Source organism: Mastacembelus armatus, chromosome 2, assembly GCF_900324485.2.
Source record: "Mastacembelus armatus chromosome 2, fMasArm1.2, whole genome shotgun sequence".
NCBI lineage: Eukaryota > Metazoa > Chordata > Actinopteri > Synbranchiformes > Mastacembelidae > Mastacembelus > Mastacembelus armatus.
The window spans coordinates 11,023,767-11,041,780 of NC_046634.1; the positions used below are offsets into that span (position 1 = coordinate 11,023,767).

The following is an 18,014-nucleotide window of genomic DNA, read 5'->3' on the forward strand; positions in this document are numbered from 1 at the left end:
TTATAACTTTGCTTTTCTGCAGAGGAAAGTGGAATCTGTAGAATTGAATTAAATATTTGACTTTATAAACTAACTAAACTAAACTGATCAGTCAACATTTCCTTTAAAGTAAAATAAATACCTCCTAACATTTAAATTGTTTTTCCTGTAACAGGAAGCAAATTTTAATTTGAAAGTATTTTTTAAATCGGTTTTGTTCCTTTGGTTTGGTTTTGTGGTTCCGCACACAAAACTCTGTTCAGTAAAACGAAAATTTAAGGCGTGTGATTCGAAACCACTTGTCTTGATTCTGCCAAAGAACTGCACGTTAAAAACTTTTAAAAAAAATCTGCAAACAGTGAAACAGATTTTTATTATTCATTTATCAATATCCTTTGATTTTTAATCTTTAATTGGGTGCGATGGAGTCGGACTCTTCCCTTCGTGGCAGGTCTTCATGTGCGTCACTAAAGACAATAAAAAGAAAACACACTTCACATCGTAGGTTTTCACTGTGACAGCTGGTGATTGGTTGGAAACTTCCTCTGGTTTTAAACCTCGACTCAGGAAAATCTCCTTGAAAAACAGAAAGTCTCCTGAATAAACCGACGGAGACGCAGCCAAACTCCAGGCACAGGTTTGTCGAATGTAGCTGCTCCTGCTGAGCATCAGAATCACAAACAAGTGAAGTAACATGACAAACTTCATTTCTTTTTCCATGTGTGTGTGGGAGACTCACTCGTATAAATGTGTGCGTTGTGTGTGCGTCGTGTGTGTGTGTGTGTCAGTCACCTGGCTCAGCAGCTCCACACCACTTCCTGTTCCACTTCACGACGACAGAGGAAGACAGAAGTTTGCTTCAGTCGTCTGCTCTCGTCCCTGGAGGCTGAAACCAGTTTGAAGACTAAACCCAATTCGGCATGGAGCTCCAGGTGTGGATGTCCGGGCTGCTGGTCCTGGCCTCAGTGCTCCCCTCGGCAGGTAGGACTCCTCACTAATCACAAGTGTCTCAGCCTGAAGTCTCACAGCCTGTTCAGAGCTTCACTGGAACCTGGAAACTTTGTTCTGAACAAATCGAACACAAACACTTTTGAGTTTGCAGCCACAGAGAAAAAAACAAGTCCACATTTTAACTTCACTGTTTTGAATTTTTTGAAGGTAACCCAGTTCTTGTAAAAGTCTTCATGAGTCTAAGAGGTTTCAAAGATTTTTCTCGAGCGACCAGAGAGACGTTAAAAACCTCTAAATGTAGAAACAGGAGTTTTTTGCACAGAAAACGTAAATGACAAAACAAAATGCTGAAGCTGAGCGCTGAAAACGAGGCGTCGTTGTGGCGGCCATGTTGGAGGCAGGGTTGTGTTGTTGTCTATTTTAACATGACTGAACACTCAGTTTGTTCATGTCATTTAATTTCAGGCAAACTGGTTGTTTCTGTTTCGTATCCGACAGATTTTATTTGCAGGAAACAAATTTTCAGCCCCAGTCTCTAAGTCTTTAGTGCTTCGTTATAAAATCGTTTAAATCTGACTTTTTATTATTGTTGTTTAAAGTGTGCTTCGTTTCTATATCCTGTTTCTGAAGACCTGACTTTTTCTGTATTTCTTAAGTTGGAACGACAAATGGACTAAACTGAACATGTTTAATCTGTGGCTTTGTTTCCCTGCACGTTCTGTAAACGACATTTAATGCAGAAAATGTTGCTTCCATCTGTTTAAACTGTTTCCAGGAACTCTATTTTATTTTAGTTCAACCTGTGGCACAAAACATCTGAGCCAGTCAGGAGCTCAGGAAATGTTGAGCTAAAATTAACTGTAAATTAAGCGCGCTCGACAAAACCAGTTAAACCAGTATTCTTGCCAGAACAGAACCAGTACAAGTTCTACCTAATAAACCGTCACAGAAATTAGTGCGGCCTGTTGAGTAACTTCAACATCCGAAGTGTAAACTATTTACCACCAGTTTAAACCATAACAACACCAGTTTAAAATATTAAATTACCAGTTTAAAATATTAAATTACCAGTTTAAAATATTAAAAGACCAGTTTAAAATATTAAATTACCAGTTTAAAATATGAAGACCAGTTGAAATATTAAATTACCAGTTTAAAATATTAAATTACCAGTTTAAAATATTAAAAGACCAGTTTAAAATATTAAATTACCAGTTTAAAATATTAAAAGACCAGTTTAAAATAGTAAATTACCAGTTTAAAATATTAAATTACCAGTTTAAAATATGAAGACCAGTTGAAATAGTAAATTACCAGTTTAAAATATTAAAAGACCAGTTGAAATATTAAATTACCAGTTTAAAATATTAAAAGACCAATTTAAACTATTAAAACATGAGTTTAAACTAACAGTTTAAAGCGTTTAACACCAGCTGTAAATAAAAATTACCAGTTGAAACCAGTTAGATACCAGTTTAAACCATTAAAAGACCAGTTTAAAACGTTTAACACCAGTTTAAACCAGTTAGACCAGTTTAAACAGTTTAAAGCGTTTAACACCAGTTTAAACCAGTTAGACCAGTTTAAACAGTTTAAAGCGTTTAACACCAGTTTAAACCAGTTAGAGACCAGTTTAAACAGTTTAAAGCGTTTAACACCAGTTTAAACCAGTTAGAGACCAGTTTAAACAGTTTAAAGCGTTTAACACCAGTTTAAACCAGTTAGACCAGTTTAAACAGTTTAAAGCGTTTAACACCAGTTTAAACCAGTTAGACCAGTTTAAACAGTTTAAAGCGTTTAACACCAGTTTAAACCAGTTAGAGACCAGTTTAAACAGTTTAAAGCGTTTAACACCAGTTTAAACCATTAAAAGACCAGTTTACACCATCGTGCACGGCCCTTTTCAGCGTCGCTGTAAATAAAAACGGCTGAGGGCTTTAACAGACAGTGTCCGATTTAGAAGCTCGGCCGCCGCCGCGATTCATCGCAGACACGAGTCGACTGGACGAGTTAAAGCAGCTTCTCTCAGGTTTACATCAGGATTAACATCATGATAAAGTCCACGACCCCATGAGGAACCAGGGTTTAAAAGGTCCGGAGGATGATCCACGGGGGTCAGAGGTCGACACGCTGACCAGCTGATTGATGAACTGATGGGATTCCAAACGCTGTGTCTGCTGCAGACGTGACGGGCAGTTACTGTTTGACATTAATGAAGTGTACAGACCTCGGTGTACGGACCTCGGTGTACGGACCTCGGTGTACAGACCTCAGTGTTAGTTTATGCAGCACTACTGAAACAGAACCACAGGCTGATGCTGCTCAACAGAACGTTTCAGATGTGATTAACTCAAACTGCAGGTTCTTTGTAGCAGCAGAGCAGTAATTCTCATTATGTTCCCCGTCAACATGAGAACCGGTCGACTGCTGTGGACTGACATCATGTTTTCATATTACAGGGATCGTGCGAGGCCGAATAGTCGCTCAGTTGTGTTTTGCAGATGATTAAATAAATTTTATTAACCACAGAGTGAAGCCCCTTCACCCAGTTCAGGAAGCAGCACTGTGGTTTTTGAAGCTGTGGCTGCTCGAGATGCTGCTTTCAGTTCATCCACACAGTACTCAGTTAGGAAGACAAGAAACTTTTACTGAAGTATTTTTACTTCGCTTCAGTACTTCTACATTGTGGTACTTCATGTCAGAGCCAAACCTTGGACTTTTTCCTGCTCTACATTTATCTGATAACTTTAGTTCCTGTTCAGAATCAGATGGATCATCAAACTTTATTGATCTTCTTCTCCTTTGGGCTTCTCCCTTCAGGGGTCTCCACAGCCAATCATCTGCCTCCATTCAACCCTATCCTCTGTATCCTCCTCACCCACACCAACTATCCTCATGTCCTCCTTCACTACATCCAAGAACCTCCTCTTTGGTCTTCCTCTAGGCCTCCTTCCTGGCAGCTCTAACCTCAGCATCCTTTTACCAATGTATTCACTGTCCCTCCTCTGAACATGTCCAAACCATCTCAATCTGGCTTCCCTGGCTTTTTCTCCAAACCATCTAACATGAGCTGTCCCTCTGATGTCCTCATTCCTGATCCTATCCATCCTCGTCACTCCCAGAGAGAACCTCAACATCTTCAGCTCTGCCAGGAGTACTTCCTACAGTAACTCACAGTACTTCCTGCTGTACTTTGATAAGTACTTCAAATTAGAAGTATATAAGGTAGTTAACGTCAGCTACCCAGCGGTATATAAAGTACTTCAAATTAGAAGTATATAAGGTAGTTAACGGCAGATACCCGGCGGTATATAAAGTACTTCAAATTAGAAGTATATAAGGTAGTTAACGTCAGCTACCCAGCGGTATATAAAGTACTTCAAATTAGAAGTATATAAGGTAGTTAACGGCAGATACCCGGCGGTATATAAAGTACTTCAAATTAGAAGTATATAAGGTAGTTAACGTCAGCTACCCAGCGGTATATAAAGTACTTCAAATTAGAAGTATATAAGGTAGTTAACGGCAGATACCCGGCGGTATATAAAGTACTTCAAATTAGAAGTATATAAGGTAGTTAACCTCAGCTACCCAGCAGTATATAAAGTACTTCAAATTAGAAGTATATAAGGTAGTTAACGTCAGCTACCCAGCAGTATATAAAGTACTTCAAATCAGAAGTATATGAGGTAGTTAACGGCAGATACCCGGCGGTATATAAAGTACTTCAAATTAGAAGTATATAAGGTAGTTAACATCAGCTACCCAGCGGTATATAAAGTACTTCAAATTAGAAGTATATAAGGTAGTTAACGTCAGCTACCCAGCGGTATATAAAGTACTTCAAATTAGAAGTATATAAGGTAGTTAACGTCAGCTACCCAGCAGTATATAAAGTACTTCAAATCAGAAGTATATGAGGTAGTTAACGGCAGATACCCGGCGGTATATAAAGTACTTCAAATTAGAAGTATATAAGGTAGTTAACGGCAGATACCCAGCGGTATATAAAGTACTTCAAATTAGAAGTATATAAGGTAGTTAACGTCAGATACCCAGCAGTATATAAAGTACTTCAAATTAGAAGTATATAAGGTAGTTAACGTCAGCTACCCAGCAGTATATAAAGTACTTCAAATTCGAAGTATATAAGGTAGTTAACGTCAGCTACGCAGCAGTATATAAAGTACTTCAAATTCGAAGTATATAAGGTAGTTAACGTCAGCTACGCAGCAGTATATAAGGTACTTCAAATTAGAAGTATATAAGGTAGTTAACGTCAGCTACCCGGCGGTATATAAGGTACTTCAAATTAGAAGTATATAAGGTAGTTAACGTCAGCTACCCGGCGGTATATAAAGTACTTCAAATTAGAAGTATATAAGGTAGTTAACGTCAGCTACCCGGCGGTATATAAGGTACTTCAAATTAGAAGTATATAAGGTAGTTAACGTCAGCTACCCGGCGGTATATAAAGTACTTCAAATTAGAAGTATATAAGGTAGTTAACGTCAGCTACCTGGCAGTATATAAAGTACTTCAAATTAGAAGTATATAAGGTAGTTAACGTCAGCTACCCGGCGGTATATAAAGTACTTCAAATTAGAAGTATATAAGGTAGTTAACGTCAGCTACTTGGCGGTATATAAAGTACTTCAAATTAGAAGTATATAAGGTAGTTAACGTCAGCTACCCGGCGGTATATAAAGTACTTCAAATCAGAAGTATATAAGGTAGTTAACGTCAGCTACCCAGCGGTATATAAAGTACTTCAAATTAGAAGTATATAAGGTAGTTACTGTCAGCTCCATTCTGCACAATGAGTACTTTTACTTTGGATACTTCAAGCATATTTGGATAATGGTACTTTTGGAGTTTTACTGCAGTAACATGTTGAATGTATAACTTTAACTTGGAACAGAGGATATTTACTCTGTGGTACATCAGGTGGTACTGCAGTAGAGTACCTGAGTACTGAGTCGTTTCTCTGAGGGGTGAAGTGAAAACGGGGCGATGACAGGAAAGAGCAGCGAGAACAGAAAGAGGTGAAATGTGCTCAGAGCTGCCCTGGATTCTGTTTCAGGTGTTAAGGAACAGCTGAAACCACAGCGACACATTTCTGTTTCAGGCCAAAACGTCTCGGCGTCTCAGACTGTGCTGCAGCTCACAGACCAGGTCTCGTCTCCTCAGACGGGATCTGAGGCGCCGTGCTTTGGGGACGGTCCTGTGACGGGACCGATCGTATTTAATGGAGAGAGGGGTTTTCTCAGCACAGGCACCGATGAGACGGATGTTAGTTTGCTGTGATGAATCTTCTGTCCTGGTTTCTCCAAACACAAAGATGTTGGCACTAACGCTCAGACATGATTCATCAATGATTAGTAATAATTCGTTTTCATTTCCGTGAATCGATGAATGAGTTTGTCATTTCTGAGCAGAAACCAGTTCACTAAATCTAAAAACTGTAACTGAGGGAGGAAACGGTTTCTGTCTTTCTCCTGTGTGTCTTTGTGTCCGGCTCAGGTCGGTTCGTTCTGTCGGTCCACGGCGGTCGGGGCTCCGTGTCCCTGGACGCTGCCTAGACGGACCTGACGGCGATTTTCTTTGATAATCGGTTGTTTCCTGGACCAGTAACCAGGCGGCTTCACGCGCTGCAGGCTGCTGAGGATAAAACAGTAAATTCCTGCTGTAGTAATGTCAAACGAGTTAGACCTCACGCACATGTCTTATCTGATGACAGCTACGGCATTTGAAATGCATTGTGGGAAAGATCAAGTGATGGTTTTATGCGAACTGGCTGTAAACTTGGCCTTTCTGTTTCCCAGTGATGCAGCAGGGTGAAGATTATCAGGTGGATTTTGTAGTTTCGTTCAGGAAGCTGCTGCGCTCGGGGTCTGAAGTGACGAGCAGGTGTCAAACGCCAAAATTAGACGGCTAATAAACACTTACGCTCGCAGAAGCTGTCATTTTTGTTTCCACTCGACACTTTCAACTGCTGCTCTGGTTACACAACAGATCAGATACAAACAGCAGTGGAAAATAACAAGTGCTCATCTGAATGAATCAGTGTAGAAGAAAACTCCTCGAGACAGTTTTTCCATGAGTCTGTGCTGGTTGGAGGTGACGGTAAATGTTGACATGAAGCTCACATTCTCATATTGTTCCAGTCGGAGTTTGTTTGTTTGACCTGAGCAGCAGCTGCAGTCACGGACTCTTCTCATCGTTATTATTAGCAAACATTAGGGTCGGACCACATCTGGTGTCAGCAGAGCTCTGGTGCTCAGTTTGAATATCCAGGCTGTGTTTGTTTCTCAGAGCTGTAGCTCATTAATATTCAAGACCTCAGGTCAACAGGAAGTCGTTTCCGGTTTGGACCCAGATGTGCCTGAGCGCTTTCAGCTGCTTCTCCCCACAAGCGCTCGTTAGGAACAGTCCACTGCCCCACACGTGATCATGCAGGTCTCGAACAGTGAAGACGGCAGGTTTACGTAAAAGGATGAGGACGTTTGAGGCCAGTTTGATTTGTCAGTAACTCTCTGCTACGGTTCGGGTCCTGCAGAATTTCAGTTTCTGTCTGGAGAAAACGTGACGTTAAGTCAAGTGTGTTGCTGTTCCAGCTCAGAGTCCATCAGGTGAAGGACAAATTTAATTTGGGGTTTGAGATGAGTGGACGTAGTTTTTCCCTGAATATTGTTTGACCCGAGTTGTTAATTATCAGACTGTTCATATAGTTTTATATATTGTCAGTGGTGATGCAGTCGGACGCTTCAGATTCTCCAACAGAAGAACAACGACGTTTAATTCCTGGACCCTCGTTGTTCCACGGCGTGTTCTTTACAATATGTTGTTTAGAATTTACAGTCGGATCTGAACAGGAACTAAAGTTCTCAGCTAAATGTAGAGCAGGAAAAAGTCCAAGGTTTGGCTCTGACATGTAGTGAAGTCCAAGGATGAAGTAGTACTACATGGAAATACTCAGGTAAAGTACAAATACCTGAGGATGGACTGAGGTACGGGAGTGGAGTAGATGTGACTATCATGTTTCTGATGACGCGTTAACGGCTGTTGTGTTTTGAACAGCACATCTGGTTCCTGGTGCTGCCTGAGACCACTTCTCATCATCAGACCAGTTTAATTAAACAGCAGCTTTTGTGTTGACGTGTTTGTGCTGCGTTCGAGGACAATTTGGAGATTTTAGAGACGTGTGATGGAAACTGTTATTAATTTGAGTTTTCCACTGACGTCTGTTACTGAGAAGAGTCCTGCTGTGTTTGCAGCTGCTGTTTTAGTCTCTTAGAAACTGCTTTTCTCCTCCACGTCTCTGCTTCACTTCAGTTTCAGATGCAATAAACAGAGTCAACTTCAGCCGATGAGTAAAGACCAGAGCTCAGCTCGTTTTAGGATAAATGGAAATGTCATTAACTTATTTCAGTATCAGTTTATTAGGAACCAAAAAACCAGAAGATGTGATGATTTTATTAAGGGTTTTAAAACGTGCAAGCAGCTCAGGAGAGGTGTGTGTGTGTGTGTCTGTGTCTGTGTCTGTCTGTCGGTTCGTGTGTGTCTGTCGGTGTGTGTGCGTGTGTGTGTGTGTGTGTGTGTAGACCATGTGAACATAAAAGTTGCGTTCATGAGGTAACCGCACACACTCACACGTTGACTTCCTTGACTTCCTGTTTCAGTGTAATCTTTGGCTCCTATCTGACCTGATGTTCCTCCGATACAAACTGTGATACTGACTTGACCATGAAATCCATCTCGGCTTCTGCTTTTCAGAGGTTTTGCCGTGGAAACCTGCAGGCAGGGAGGCTGATGCTGTAATATCATGTTGAGGGTCCTGAGAGACCCGGACCTTGTTTAGGACTGAAGCAAAGGCAGCGAGGGAGTCGGGTCCTGTGGGTGAGACAGTCGGGGAGAAAATGTTTCTCAGGAGCAAGAACAAAGTCTTAGTTTTTATTAGAAAAGAAGAAGAGCTGAAGGGAAGAGGAAGAAGCCTCCCACCACAGATGCAGCTCACGGTCCAAACACATGACGCTCAGACCCGTAACGGTGACGGGCAAGATCAGGATCTGTCTGTCGGAGCTTTTCAGAGAGAAAAGGGTTGTTTTTTTTTTGCTACAGTCCTGTGCATGGACTTTGTCACTCTCTCAGCTGTTTCTATTATTGTGTCCACCCCACTTATGTTGGTCTAGTCCAACAGCAGCACAGACCGACCAGAATCCCATTAATGCAGCAGGAAGCAGAACTGAGTGAGTGTGAGGGAAATAAAAACAGACACAAATTAACTGAGTCAAATCTACAGAAACTGAACATTAACCCTGTTTCCTGCAGGGGTTCCTAATAAAGTGACAACTTCACTTTACATGTGGAGTCTGATCGAGCAAAACGCACACACACGCACACACATACAGTGTTTCAGTTTCGCTGTATGAACGCACCCACACTGAACCACACACCAACACACACCTGTCAGTTAATGGAGCCACAGCGAGCGCTCGGCAGCAGCTGAGGAAACCGCCTGTGAACAGGCGCCGTGTCAGTACAGAGTCTGACTCTGCAGCAGAGGACGATTCCCACCGTGGTGTGTGTTTACTTCGCTGTACAAAGCTGCTTTGCTCTGTTTGTTTGTTTAAAGTGTCTAAATATTAAAGGAGCAGTCGGGCGGTGTCACTGAGTCCAGATCCCATCCAGAGACTGACAGCACCAATGAATGTGTGTGAATCCAGAACCTGGTTCAGCTTATGGGTCTGTGCCATAGACCTCCATTGTTGTCCAAAAATTAAAAACCCAGCAGGAAGCCACACCGCTGACCTGGCTCACATGGTTCTTCCTCACCAACAATGGGAGGCCCGTCTGTTTCCACAAACCAGCCCCCTCTGGACGGGGTTTGTGCTCAATAAGTCGAACAGAAAATCAGCAGCTGCTTCCTTTAATAAAGGCTGTGCTGGTGGTGCACTGACACAGACCCTGTGCTGATTGTGTCTCTGACCTTTGACCTCCACAGAGGCATCGATGAGCTTGGACTCCCCTCAGCTGTGTTACGTCCTGGACGGGTTCCTGGGTCTGTACGGACTCGTCATCACCGGCATGTTCATCAGAGAGAAGGTTGGTAACTGCCTGTTTCTGCGTCATTTAGTTCCCGTCAGATTCCAACTCGCCTGTCGGATCTTTCTATGTCGACTTTCCTGCACCAACTGAAACTGGATCCACAAAATATTTCACACTTTTAGTTGTAGATCTCATTTGAAATGATAAAGTTTCACCTTTGACTGAGAGCTATAGCTGTTCAGACAGAACAAGTGAACCACAGTGTGTCTGTTGCATCATGTTCCTTTTTGTTCGCATGTTTTTAGTTCTTCAAAACCAAAGTGAAGGCGGCGGAGGACAGCATCTACTCCGTGAGTCCTCGTTTGCTCTTCCTCAGCTGCTCCTGCATCTTTTCCCTGTTGAATAAAAACTGACTCTGGTGTTTGTGTTCAGGATCTGACCGGTCAGGACAACAGCGGCTACGCCCCGCTGGTCAGAAGAGACCTGGAGAGCGGAGGACGAGTGAGTCTTTATGTCAAACGCATTTTAATGTGTGCAGAGCATGATGGGAAATCAAGCTAATATTTTTATTGTTATCAAATCTGTGTTTTTGAACGTTTGTGAACCTGAATTCAACCCGAGTTATTAAACTGACCTCTCCGTATGTGTTTGTTCAGAACCGCCGGGCTGCCGACGACACCTACACGGTAACAGACGCTTCCTGTTTTGTTTTGTTTCTTTAATTTGGTGATTAAAATTCAAACATCCTGTTTCAGTTGACAAATAACGTCACTGTTGTGTTTCTGTGAACGATCAGGACTTGCACAAACGTCCAGGTGATGAATATAAGGAGCTTCCTGTGAAAAGAGAAGTGAGTTCCTTATTTTCTAATGATGATTTAATTGTTACGACATTTGGACTCAGTTACCCAGCAGCCATGTGCCATCTGCTCCTTTCACTACTATATTGTCTGTCTGAGGTTTGGTAACACGTTTTACCGTTTGTGTCGACAGCGCCAGAGAAAGAACGAACAGGTTTACCAGGTGAGTGGAGCCCTCACATGACACTTATCAATAATCAATGATCCCTTTGATTTGACAAACCTCAAATCATGAACTAATTGATTAAGTGATTTATTGATGGATAAACTACTTTGTGACTCTTCAGGGTCTGAGTTCAGCAAGCAGAGACACCTACCAGACCCTCCAAATGCAGCCGCTTCCTGCTCGCTAACGTCACTAATGAGCTCTGGCTGTTTGTGGACAAAATCGATCGGCCGAGGTTTTCTGATCAGACATTATTCCTCCTTTTTAATAGAACATTGAAGGTTTTTCCAGTTGTGAGCAAAAGAAATTCCCCTGGAATCAACAAAGAAAATTGATCATCCTTTTCAACCCTAAACACAAAACATTAGATGGTTCCAGCTTCTCTAAAAGATCATTAATATTTGTAGGTTCCTGACTGTTGCTCGGACACAAGTTGGCGTGTGGGATTTAGTGACTGTGTCCTGATGTTCTTAATTCCTCACATCATCGAAATTGCTCTGCGGATTAATTGGTAATGAAAAAATCACTTTGAACCTTTTTATCTGGAAAAACTAGCTGGTGGCTGGATAACGTAAAGTTTTCTGATTATAACTTAACCTGTTTTTAAAAAGAACAGCCATGAAATAGATTTAAAAAAATAAATGACTGTACAATCTAATGAATCTACTTATGACTAATAATATAATTACATTTGAAGGGATTTTAAATGTTTTGTAATCTATCATCGTATTTTTAACAGATTCACTGCACTGATGTGTTTTAGATGTTAAACCACTTTAATTTGAAAAATAGTACAACGGTCCCTTATTTATATAGTGAAAGTAGATTAGCACATGATGTGTGATAGTCTAAAAATATGTTAGATATTTCATCTGAGGTTTGGCTCTTTACCAAACTGTGCAGACTCTGTAAAAACATGAATTACCCAATAATTCATGGTGAATCCCGTAATTCGTTAACGTGTGTAAAACAGAAAACAAAAGAATCTGAACATGAAAGACTAAAGTGGGTCATGTTGATGTTTGACATAGGTACATATCCAAAATGAGAGCGTGGGGTAGATTTAGTTGATATTTGAGTTTATTTGACTTTGATGTTGTACGTAGCGAGATGCAAACTAGAAAGACACCAAGTCTTTTGAATGTGCATCATCCCCAGGAACGTCTCATTTAGTTTGAAGAAAATCTGAACTAAAGTTACTTAAAGCACCAAAAATGCAGTAATTACTAAAAATATAATGGACACTTCGTGTTTGCAGAAAGGTCTTTACAGTCCTTTAAATTAAGTGCATTGTACAAGATGGTTGTTTTATAGATTTTATCAGTTTATGTGATTATTTTTCTAATACAGTCCTACTTATGTCGATAGTATTGAACCTTTGTATGTTAGACAATTAAAAAAAACTGCAGCTTTAACATTTCACATATATATTCGTGCAACTTTAAATTTAAAATGTCTTTTTTCCCTCCTTTGAAAGTTGTTCTAGTTTTCTTTTATTAGCTTTAATATTTTTACTCATCTCTTTTCTTGCATATAAAATTTATTCTGATATTGTCCTGAGAATTTTTCCTGTAATGTTGATTAATATTGTAATCATGTTTCTGTATGAATATTTTTGCTTTTATGGCAGGTTTGCTCTGTAAAAGCTAGTTTCAAGTATAATAAATGTAACGTGTCAATAAATAATAAAGCAGCTAAAATTGTACATGTGAAGCTTCTGTCACCAGGTAAACACAAGAACACAGAGCTCTGTAGTTTATATATTTGTTCCTAAAAACACAACTTACCTGAATCAGATACATATCACACCTTAAATAATTAAATTATAAAATACTTTATATATTGATTGGAAATTAGGGGAAATCGTTTGCTCCTTGAAATGTGTTAATTTTTTAATTAATAGCTTTTGAATTTAAGGTGTTATTTTTTTTTTTTTACGTTTCATCTTCTCAGATCCAGGAACAATATGTCTGACTCTAATACCAAACAGTGTGATTTAGACAAAGTGCGTGTGGTGTTTTCGATTTTGAGTTAAGGAATTAATTAAAAATATTTTTCATAATTTTAGTTCGTCTTATTTGCTACGATTTTATTTTGAAAAGAACGAGCGGAAGGTTGTTTAGCATTTAGCCCGTGTGGCTAGCAGGCAGCTGTTTGTCAGCTGGGTCTCACGATGGCAGCCGAACCGGACCGTTAGCTTTAATGCTAAAGTAGAACCAAAACCCGGTGTGATGAATTTAACCGGTAACACTCCGGTTTAACGGCGTCGTTACTTATTCGCCGGTTTACTAGAAGCTAACTAGCTAGCCCTGTTAGCCGCGCTCCCACAACAACAGCCGCAGTTGTCAACACTGAATTCAGCAGCCCGCACAGTTTCACCGCAAAAACGCCAATTTTAAAGAAATTCAGATGGAGACAAACGCGCCGAAAAGACGAGACAGTAAGAAATCACTGCGGGTGAAGGTGATAAGCCTCGGAAATGCCGAGGTCGGAAAGGTAAGCGACCATCAGTGTAATTTATGCCAACCCCATATGGAGTTTGGCTGATTTCAGATGCCCGGCGCTCCGAGCTGTGGTAAACGGTGTATATACGCTTTCTTTAAGAGCTAGTTAACGACATACTCATTTAATAAGTGATACATCGATTAATAATTAATATAGATCTGCAGTTCGTGTCGGGTTTGTGATTTTGTTCGCTCTAACTTGTGCTAATATTCTGACGCCAGACCCGCCTGTAAAAAATCAATGTTTTCATGTGTCCCTGCTTTAATCACCATATTCTCACACAGAAGCGAATCCACGAATGCTCATCGAAGACACGCATCTTCTGTAATATTCGGCCTTACTTTTCTTTATAAAAATGTTTTTAAAAATCGGATAAACCTTAATCCTGTCGACGATCAGATAAAACCTTCGTGTTGTGATGGATTAATATCGGGTTGGTTAATAAAATGTATGAACCGATAGAGTCTGATCAGGAATTGAATTGATCATAAATTACGTTTTTCCACATTTGTAACTTTGCCGATGGTTTGCGGCCTTAAACGAAGAAATGCCAACTTTAGATAGAGATTATATCGGTGTTGGGATTATTTCTGGATTATGTTGAAGACGAATTTTTCAGAAGAACCCTCTCATTCCAAATTATCACTATTGAAGTTTAAATACATCAGCGTCTGTCACTGCAGCCACGGTTCTTTCAAATTTGACACTTCCCTCTATAAGATTCGGCTCAAATTGTTTAAGATGAATCATAATGACGTTTCTTCCACAGTCTTTTTCCTCTCAGCGTTAATATTACCATGAAGTGTTTATGTCAGTGATTTTTGTCTATTAACAGATCGGCCTTAAAATGATAGATTTCTAAACAGAGTCTGGTGTGAACGATGAAATAATTTTCCTCCCTAGAGCTGCATCATCAAACGCTACTGTGAGAAGAGGTTTGTTCCCAAGTACTTGGCCACGATCGGTATCGACTATGGAGTCACCAAGTAAGTTCCCACACACAACAAATCTCTAGTTTTATGTGTGTCACTACTGTGTGTACTTCGATATGGGGGATATTACTGTAGTACTGTGTGTACTTCGATATGGGGGATATTACTGTAGTACTGTGTGTTGTCAGGGTGCAGGTTCGTGACCGAGAAATCAAAGTGAACATCTTCGACATGGCCGGTCATCCTTTCTTCTACGAGGTGAGTATTTGCCTTAATGCCGTCTTGATTTCAGTTCTTCTGTTTATCCAGCTCAGCCTCTCATGTTCCACATGTGCTAATGACTGAACCGAGGGTTTTAAGGTGGGAACCTGCCAGCAGGTGTTGCTGTTGAATGGTTCTTTCCTTCCTCCTGCCCTCATCCTGTTTTCCTTCCCCTGTCTCAGGTGCGTAATGAGTTTTATAAGGACAGCCAGGGGGTGCTGCTGGTCTACGACGTTGGTCTCCGGGAGAGCTTCGATGCCCTGGACAGCTGGCTGGGGGAGATGAAACAGGAAATGGGCTCCCAGGCCAACATGGACAGCATCGTGTTCGTCGTGTGCGCAAACAAGGTTGAACACGTTTATTGTCCAATCAGACGCTTTGGTGGAGAACATGTCACACGGCAGTAAGACAGTGACTGACGTGCATTCGTCACGGTCCCTCCACTCTTTTCTGATGAATATGTGTAAATCAAAAGTCCTATTCACGTTAATGTGCGGCCTCAGCCCGTGTTTAACAGGATCAGCGAGAAAGATACACAAAACTGTGGAAACTTGAGACCTGAGACTTTGTGTGTCACCTGTCGACCTGTGCAGGTGGATCTGACGAAGCGGCGGGTGGTGGACGAGGGGGAGGGCCGTCTGTGGGCGGAGTCTCGAGGGTTTCATTACTTTGAGACGTCGGCACAAAGTGGCGAGGGCATCAACGAGATGTTTCAGGTCGTGTCACACACACACACACACACGAAGTCAGTGCTGTGGTTTAAAGAACAGTTTGGTGAGAACGTGACTGTTTGTTCACAGGCGTTTTTCTCCTCCATCACTGACATGTGCGAGAACGGTGGGAAGCGCCCGGTGTCAGAGGTCAGTGTCGGATTCACCAAGGAGCAGGCCGACACCATCCGGCGCATCCGCAACAGCAAGGACTCCTGGGATATGCTGGGAGTGAAACCCGGCGCCACGCGGTGAGTAGACACTTTCACCGGGTCGTGAGTCGGTACGTGATGGGATTATTTACAGGACAGTACAAAAGTACTGCGAGTATGTAAGTGAACTGGACTTTTCTTCTGGTTCTGCTCTAACTTTGGTTCCTCTTTGTTTCCAGGGAGGAGGTGAACAAGGCGTACAGGAAGTTGGCGGTCCTGCTGCACCCGGACAAATGTGTGGCCCCCGGCAGTGAGGACGCCTTCAAGGCGGTGGTGAACGCCCGCACGTCGCTGCTGAAGAACATTAAGTAAACGCTCACCTGTCAGACCTGGACTGACGGAGCCCACGGGTGTCCACACCCTTAATTTATTGGTCCGTTTGTTCAGCGTGAAGGTCACATGTCCCTGCTGCTCGCCAACCTCACGTCTGAACGTATTTATTATCCCTGCACAGTGTGTGTGTGTGTGTGTGTGTGTGTGTGTGTGTGTGGAGAAAAGTTCTGACATTAATGCCAAAATGTAAAATTATCTCAGATTCTGACAAACCATGATAATGAAATGTCTACATTTATTTTGAAGTTGTAGTTAAAACAATAATAGAATGAAGTTTTCTGAGTCACACTTATGGTTTTCAGATTAAAATCAGACAGAACTTAATAAATCAGAATTTAAGTCAGAATCATGAGATTTCAGTCAATATTTTAGGCTTTAGTCAGAAGTTTTAAACAAAAGTTTGAACTTTAATGTTGGAAGCTTTGTGTCCCTCCTGCGCTTAACGTGTTCGTGTTCACGTTGCGTTCAGGTTCCTCTCGGTGGGTCAGAGGTCAGTGTTCAGCCTGGTTGATATCCACGTCTCGGTAAAAACGAAGACGTGGATCCAGCCGGTGAAGGAACAAACTGCTGTCGGAAAAGTGGATGTAAATCTCGATCTGGAACAACAGACTCTAGGATAATTCATTTTATTGTGAGAAGAACGTGCTGATTCTTTTTTTATTAAAACCCGGTTGCCAAAAAAATAGATGCATGTTTAACATTAAACTGCTGTTTTGTACTTGAGGCCAAACCAAACCAGCTCACGCTCAGTGAAACCTGAAGGAGCGTTTGGTTTTAGTGTTCCTGTAACTCGTCATTGGGACATATTCTTAGTTAGTTCTCTGAAACAGCTCATAGGCTCCGGGGCCCGTTGGGGCCCAGAGAACCATGATGGGACTGTCTGGGCCCCGGGGCCCCTGTCACATAATCCGTCCACACTCATTTGTGCCTTCAAACGTATATTTAGTTTGTTTGAAAAATAGTTCGGGCCGTTTCTTCCTGATCTGATTTGTTTTTTTTTGGTTCAAACCAGGTTTGAACCCGCAAGATTAAACCACTGCTCCACCGTGCCACATGTCCAATAAATCAACCAGTGGAACCTGCAGAGGGTTTTTGACGAAAATCTCCGGCCAATCAGCAGACGCTTTACTTAGCGGTGTGTTGGCGGCGTCTGAGCTCGAATCACTTTAAATGTGTTTATTTATTCTGTGTGAAGAACGTTTAAAGTGCAGCTGCAGGCGCCGTTGTGTCACAGATCGAACTCCGTACCTCACCTCCACTGAAGTCACCCGACAGGGTGATGATGCGTTTCCTGTCGCCTCAGACAAAAGTGCAGAAGAAGAGTTTAGGGGGAAACTGATTCAGTGCGGATGCAGCTGATGGTTTCACACTTTGAACTGAGTGTTTGTTACAGTCTCAGTGTTTCTGTACGTGCACGTTTTCCTGGATTCACTTTGAAATAATAAAAAGACAAAAAGCTGCGACCTGTGTGTGTCTGCTCTGTCTCTGCATGTCCCTAAGGTTTGGTTGATGTTCCTGTTGGATGTTCTCTTGAAGTAAGGCACTTTTTAAAACACTTGGTGACATGAGTGTGTTTGTAAAAGCCACAACACATTTCAGGTTTGAGCCCTGGGATGTTCTTTGGCCTGTGTGTTGTTGCACATTCACTTCTTAGGGAAAGTCTGCGGTTGTTTCTAGGTTCAGTGAATTTGAGTTAGTCAAGCTGTCGACTGTTGGCACCACACAAACAAGTTGTGGTTGACCTGGTTGGGGGTTTGCCAATCCCATCATGCACCTGAACACACGTGGTTAATCTGTTCTATTAGTGAGTGGCCATTTGTCTCCGTTTCAGGGATTCCTGCTGGATTAACACACACTCAGACATGTGCTGGCCAACAGCAGCTCATTACTCAAAGCTTCTTGACCTCCACCGACCTCTCTCTCTTTTATCGCCGCTCTTTCTTCTTCTCTGATTTGTTTAGCTGCTGTTACCTGCAGCGTCTCGTGTTCTTCCATTCTGAATACGTGTGTTTTTGCAGGTTCGGACTCTCGTACAAACACACTAGAAATTCTCCATCA

At 41.7% G+C, this 18,014-nt stretch overlaps 2 protein-coding genes across 3 annotated transcripts in view; both read left to right on the forward strand.

Moving 5' to 3' along the window:
• The window catches only part of cd247 (CD247 molecule), a 20,687-nt gene extending 7,979 nt beyond the window's left edge, over window positions 1-12,708 (forward strand). Inside the window, exons 1-9 of one of the 2 annotated variants that reach the window (XM_026301369.2) lie at window positions 144-616; window positions 768-960; window positions 9,935-10,035; window positions 10,284-10,328; window positions 10,411-10,479; window positions 10,635-10,664; window positions 10,775-10,828; window positions 10,971-11,000; window positions 11,125-12,708. In XM_026301369.2, coding sequence (XP_026157154.1) covers window positions 900-960; window positions 9,935-10,035; window positions 10,284-10,328; window positions 10,411-10,479; window positions 10,635-10,664; window positions 10,775-10,828; window positions 10,971-11,000; window positions 11,125-11,190 — 456 coding nt within the window. In that variant the 5' untranslated portion in view covers window positions 144-616; window positions 768-899 and the 3' untranslated portion in view covers window positions 11,191-12,708. Of the gene's footprint in view, window positions 1-143; window positions 617-767; window positions 961-9,934; window positions 10,036-10,283; window positions 10,329-10,410; window positions 10,480-10,634; window positions 10,665-10,774; window positions 10,829-10,970; window positions 11,001-11,124 lie in introns of those variants that run through there. The other variant, XM_026301367.1, reaches the window with a different exon arrangement.
• Window positions 12,709-13,116: 408 nt separating this feature from the next.
• On the forward strand, window positions 13,117-17,417 carry dnajc27 (DnaJ (Hsp40) homolog, subfamily C, member 27). Its single transcript, XM_026301359.1, has 7 exons — window positions 13,117-13,499; window positions 14,412-14,494; window positions 14,629-14,698; window positions 14,884-15,048; window positions 15,295-15,417; window positions 15,502-15,662; window positions 15,803-17,417. The coding sequence occupies exons 1-7, from the start codon at window positions 13,413-13,415 to the stop codon at window positions 15,933-15,935; spliced, it is 822 nt and encodes a 273-aa protein (XP_026157144.1). The 5' UTR covers window positions 13,117-13,412; the 3' UTR covers window positions 15,936-17,417.
• Window positions 17,418-18,014: the final 597 nt, after the last annotated feature.